This window comes from Sesamum indicum, linkage group LG5, assembly GCF_026168435.1.
Source record: "Sesamum indicum cultivar Baizhima isolate 11 linkage group LG5, ASM2616843v1, whole genome shotgun sequence".
NCBI lineage: Eukaryota > Viridiplantae > Streptophyta > Magnoliopsida > Lamiales > Pedaliaceae > Sesamum > Sesamum indicum.
The window spans coordinates 1,920,636-1,927,178 of NC_142661.1; the positions used below are offsets into that span (position 1 = coordinate 1,920,636).

A 6,543-nucleotide genomic window follows, 5' to 3' on the forward strand; every position below is an offset into this window, starting at 1 on the left:
ATTTTTCATCTGATGTTGGCACTATACGTTATATTCAAATCAATTAAGAAGACCATCTTTGGATAAGTTGAAAAAGTATTACTATGAGTCACTTTCGCATAAGAAATTTAAATAATGCAGATTTTTTTATAAATTTATGACATTTAATCACAAAGCTATCTTGATGATTCAATACAAGTGTTTGAAGGAAATTGTATTATACTCATTGTATTTATTACCCATATGTGGCTTTTACCTTATTACTTAGATGCTTCTTGATTTATATTTTTGTATTAACTGAAAATAACATCTTTCAAGAATCTGTTTCTAGACAACCTTATATTTGATTAAATTATATATGTTGAATTTACAAGTAAGACTGTAGTACAGCATATTACAACACATATTTCAGTCTCTCATTAGTGCAAAGAATAAAGGGTTGTCCGCACAGATATGGGGCTTCTAACAGAATGCTTGCCATCAGTCCAAGTCAGGCTACCAAACACATACCCAGTATTCATGTTCTGTTCATCATTAACCGTCACCTCAAAATCGATCATCCTGGTGTTTGAATCGAACACCAAGACATCGGGCTTAACAGAAACTGTTGTGCCGATTGGAAACTTGATCGTAGCTCTGTACACGGAATTGCTTGGTCCTACATTGGTGACTCTTCTTTTGACAGTGATGGACGTCTTGAGCGCTGGTATTACGATGGATGGCAAGTTGAGATTCAAAATGGAGAGGTATCTGTTTTGGCAGATTAACTGCTCGGCTGTAGCATTGTATGCCGACGTTTCTTTTGTAGCATTGTAGATGTCGGCGGTGTAGTAGTCTTGAGAGCAAAGGTAGTTCATGTAGTCCTCTCTATCCATATCATAAACCAAACCAGGATATGCCGCACCATTTGGGTTCACAATGCCACCACCGAAGTCGAACGGGTCGGCTATCTTGGCTGGGGATCCTTCAGCAAAGATTGGAGTCTTGTGCGAGTCTTCGTTCCAAGCTGCAAGAGTAAAATAATTCAATCAAATTAATACTATTACTGTGGTCAAGAGAAAGTGACACTAGCTCCATCGATACTTCGGACAATAGAGTAGAAGTGCATGAATCAAGAAGAGATAGTAAATGTCTTTATCATATGTCTTTATTATGGGCGCTTTCTTATGTCTCCGCATTCGTAAGGCCAAGCTTAGCTGGCACAATAAGCATAGCAATTCAAAGAGTTTTGCTTGGAGAAACAGAAGCAAACATGCATCTCATGCATAACATCTGAGAATTCACCCCATGAATATCTACTATAATGGGTGTGTGAGAATCAGTCCATGAAATCTTGAAGCAATTTAAAAGAAATTGTATTGAGAAGTCATCTTTGTGGAACCTGTGACGAGTCTAGCGTCTCAGGGGTCTGTTCTGTAACTGCTCAAGAATCATGTTACTGCCTTATGTAGAAATCACCGACAACATACACATTCCAGCAATATGCATCCTGGACAAGTACATAAAGTGCGCATTTGACAATGAGGAGCGTGAATTTACAAACCTGTTGTGACAAGTGCAGATTTTATAGCTGCAGGAGACCAGTGTGGATGTAAAGCTCTAAGGAGTGCTACAATGCCACTAAGATGAGGAGCAGCCATGGATGTTCCCGACATGAAAGCAAATCCATTGTCGTTTGCAGGATAACCAGGAGGAACAGCGGCTAGTATACTTGCTCCAGGTGCTGCTATATCAGGCTGCTCCAAGAAAATTAAGGAAAATAGACCGGAAAAATGCTTTCAAGAAAACAGATTGATTTTATATAAACAGATGTTAAGATCATGACGAAGAAGTACCTTCAGAATTGCTGGGGCCAGAGCATTAGGTCCTCTTGATGAGAAGCCAGCAATCTTAGGTGTCAGTGGTTTTCCCACTAGAACACTTGAGGGTCCTATCATTATGGTGGCTTGAGAACTGCACCGGAGACAGAATTCAAGTTATTAATTAAAATTAAAAAACCAGACTCAATATTCTGAATGTTTATCACAAATACCTCTTCTCCATGTACTCAAGTATTTCGTTCCCAGCCTCAAAATCAACTTCGACAATTGGGATCCTAGTTGCAGGATGTTGCATAGAATCACAGTATGCATATAGATCAGTGTCATCGAGGGGTCTCACTACTATCAGTGCAAGACCACCTGACTCAGCTACTTGTACAGCAGCTCTAGGATAGTGGGCAACATAATCTTTAAAAAAAGAGAGAATCACTTTTCCCTCGATTCCTGGTACAGGGGCTTGATTCAGTTCTCCCTCGTGGACCCTAACAATGAGAAATATGACAAAAGGAAAATATCAGAATATGCCACCAGACGCATTGCGAACAAACTCAAAAATGGTTTAGGTTGTAATTTCAGCGAAATTCTAGTCCAAACCAGATTTAACCAAACGAAAATTGTTACATGGCCAGTGCATTACACTTGCCATATGTTTGGTGTATAATCTGAGGAGGGTGATCCACCATATAGCAAGCGCACTTGCAGTATAATTGATTCAGTGTGGCCAAACTTGAATTGAGTAAGATTTTCCAATTATTTGAAACTACCTCTTAGGGAGTTCCTCTTGAACCAACCCTGCAAAACCAACCCTCGTCCCAATGACCAAGCCGCGTCCCTGCGATAATGGAGAAGTTCCAAAAGGATGAAATAAGCACGAGAAATGAACTTCCACTAGAATCTCTATTCACCAGTGTGATGACGGATGGAAACAAAACGCACCATTATGGTTTTGTTATTCCCAAGTGTGATAGGAGTAGGGAAGGCTCTGTCCACAGTACTAGCAGCAACAGATATCATCCATGGTGCTACTTCCTCGATGCTGGAAGTGGTTGGACCCCCATTTCCAGCTGAAGAAATTACAGGAATGCCATGTGCAATGGCATGGAAGGAGCCAATTGCAAGGGCGTTATCTGGTGAAACTTCTGGTAAATGAGGGAACGACCCACCTAATGACACTGATATAACATCAACCCCATCACGCACAGCATCATCTATTGCTGCTAGAATATCAGAACTTGAACACAGTTCCTTGGGTGCATCCCAGCACGCCTTGTAAATAGCTAGTCGGGCACGGGGGGCGCCGCCTCTAAACGTTCCCATGTCGAGGCCATAATAGTTGACATTACTAACAAAAGAGCCAGCAACTGTGCTGGCTACATGAGTACCATGCCCACCAATGTCAATTGGTGAAGGGGTTCCTTCTGGTGTTTCATTAAATTGCGCCACATTTACCCCAGTCTCGTGTAAATACCCCTTGATGTACCAACGAGCTCCGATTATTTTCCTATTACAATGCTTGGAGGCATTGAAAAGACCGTCAGATTTGCAAACACCTTTCCAGCGATCTGGGACGGGACCAAGTCCTTCATCATTGAAAGCCTCTGAATCCGGCCAAATTCCTGAAAAAATTAACTTTGTTCAGTGAGAATCTCCAAGTTCCAAATATAAGGAAGTGAACGAAGGATTAAGGAAATGATTCCAAATGACGTCATACAAAAAGAATTTGAAACCCATCCATATTCAACAAAATAGAATTCAAAATGAGAGCTGAACGATCTGAAAATCAAAATTATCCAAACAAATTCAGAAGATTTAATTTTAGCAATTTGGGATCCCCAACTTCATCTCATCAATCCATATACAACACAAGTTCTTTACAAAAGAAGCCTGCTTCAAATAAGAGATATATAGGTGAGAAAGAGAACCTGAATCCACAACTCCGACAATGACTCCATCACCCATGTGTGCTTGATGAAGTAGATTGTTCGGGAGACCAATATGAGATAGGCCTAATGAAATCCAGCTCCTGGTATTCTGCACCCTGTGACGTCCATCCGGTAATACTCGAAGCACCCCTGGTTTCTCTGATAATAAGTAGCCAAAAGAACAACAAATCATCAAAACCGCACCTTGCATTTGGTTTTGGGAATTATATTCACCAACATTAATCATAAACCAATATTTTGTTGTACCAGCCAACTTCTTTGCCTGAGCCTTTGTGAGTTTAGCTGCAAAACCAGAGAAACTGTGCTTGTAGTTGTACACCATCAACCTTTTGGCTTCTTCTTTGCTGCATGCATATAGCATAGCCACTTTTTCACGTGCAATCATATCATTTTTTGTTTTCTTAAAAAAAATCCAAAAACAATACCCCTGCAGACAAACAGATTCCAAAATTCTCGGGGACATTTGTTCAAACACCATACCTCCCAACAGCACTGGCAAGAATGTCATCATGTGACTCTGCAATGCATTCATGATTATGCTGCGGCTTGTCCCCCAGATAAACAATGTATATCTGCTAAGAATGCACAATGATTAAAGAATCAACCTTTGGAACGCAAGATGATTGTTTGTTTCAGATTACTTACCTGGCTCTCTTTCACATCCCCGATTGTCATGCCATTCACAATGACAAGGAGATGAAATAACATCACGAAAGAAATGGGATTCCCCATGTCATCCCCTCGTTTCCGACAAGAAGATGGCACGAAGAGAAAGAGAGACAGAGGGATTGAATGTAAGAGCCCATAATGTCATCATGCATAAATACTAGCTTCTTTCTCCATCTCTCTCTCTCCATCTCTCTCTCTCTCTACAAACGGACACAAATCAATTAACTTCACACCTCACGTAAAACCTCCGGCACAGTTATTTTAGGGTTAATTATATTTTGTTATTTAAATTATGTTTATTTTTATATTTTATCTAATTTTTTTTTATATTAACTTATTATTTGAATTTTGTAAAATTTATATTTTTTTTATATACGATTGTTATTTATTAATTTTTCTATTGAAAGAAATCACATGCACTATACATGTAATGCTTAAAGGCATACATATACATGTGATGGATTTTTCAACAGAAATATTAACTGAAAAACGGACATATATGTAGGCTTGTGCATTTCGGTTAACCGAACCAAATCGAACCGAATTTTCAGAACCAAACGGAAATCGGAATATGTGTATGGCTTTAAAAATTGAAAAAATCATTTTTTTTAAATAATATATATAAATAATTGTGATATTTTATTAATTTTATCCAAAAATATAAATACAAAATACCAAAATTAAATTCTAATTTAACAGTACAAGTCCCAACAATTATCTATTTCTATATTCTATAATGATATATATTAATAATATAATATTAATATATAAGTATAATAATATATTTTATTTAATATATTATTTAAAAGTTCGGTTAATCGGTTCGGTTCAGTCACCGAAACGGTGACCAAAAAACCGAACTTTAAAATAAAAAAAAAAAATCAATGACCGAACCGAAAATTTCAGTTCGATTTGGTCCGATTAGACCAGTTTAACCATTTTCTGCACACCCCTACATATATGGCAAAAGTACAATTTCTGTAAAATTAAAATGTTAAGTTGACATAAAATTAACATAATGGACACTCGGCTTAAAAATTAGCATAATTACTTTTATGAAAAAAAGAAAAGCCCCTTATCGGATTTGAACCGATGGTAAGTATTTTAAAAAAATTATAAATAATTTTAACGTCCAGCTAACAACTAGCCAATTTTATTAGCCTCTGTTGGGTTTTCATCTTGCGGTAAATTTGACGAAATAAAAATTATAATTCTATATTTTTTAGAACTTCTTAACATATTTTTATAGACTAATGTACTATATCGATTATTTTCTTTATCCACCCTGAGATTTTTTTTACATTTTATCAATTTATTTTGTTGTTTTCTGGTAAAAATAAAATCAGTAAGTATATAATAGTAATTTTCAATATTTAGAGACCATATAATTATTTTTGTAGTTTTTAAAATAATTAAGATAAATTTATAATTATGTCAAATCTTTGTGAGTAAAAATGAATTCTTTTTTATATTTGGATAAAAATAAATTGTAGACAAAGGAAAATTAAATACTTATTAGTGAAGGGTTTTCTATCTTGATTTGGTGTTATATAATGGTATGTCATATCAATATATATTGCATGGTATGCATTCCAACTCTTATAATATAATTTAATTCAATAATATATATATTTTTGAAAACGCAATCACATTTTAATTTATTCTGATCGTAAAATTAAAAGTTATTGTAAATACCTTTTTAAATTAGGGTTGAATTAAAAAAAATTCAAAAACCAACCACCTGAATCTGTTCGAGTCAGATCGTTTATTATGATGTGTTGAACAAACTGTGATTTTAAATTTAGATCAAAACTGCGTTGCACCTATTGATTTGATTCTGGTTTAGGACTAAAACCAACCGCAAAAACCCAAACTGTTCAAAATATATTATTTTTAATTTCTCAAAATTAAATGTGTAAAATAAGGTGACAAAATTAATTAGTTTTTTTGTAAGACTAATGATTAAATATAATTTTTATTATTGTGATTTTGCTAATATTAAGTTTTCTATTTCACTTGCATATTTATTTTGGTATATTTCAAGATATTTCTAAAGATTTTTAGTAGTATTATGTCTCGAATTATTGTGTATTTATTTTAATTATTTTAAAAATATGTTACTCTTTGTCACT

The 6,543-nt window shown here is 35.4% G+C and overlaps 1 protein-coding gene across 1 annotated transcript; it reads right to left on the bottom strand.

The window, feature by feature from the left end:
- Positions 1-301: 301 nt before the first annotated feature.
- On the bottom strand, positions 302-4,639 carry LOC105162818 (subtilisin-like protease SBT3.9). Its single transcript, XM_011080936.3, has 10 exons — positions 4,388-4,639; positions 4,223-4,314; positions 3,989-4,086; positions 3,722-3,880; positions 2,736-3,415; positions 2,564-2,631; positions 2,012-2,281; positions 1,815-1,932; positions 1,523-1,715; positions 302-985 (listed from the first exon to the last, which is right to left on the bottom strand). Exons 1-10 carry the CDS (start codon positions 4,472-4,474, stop codon positions 399-401), a joined length of 2,352 nt encoding a protein of 783 aa, XP_011079238.2. The 5' UTR covers positions 4,475-4,639; the 3' UTR covers positions 302-398.
- Positions 4,640-6,543: the final 1,904 nt, after the last annotated feature.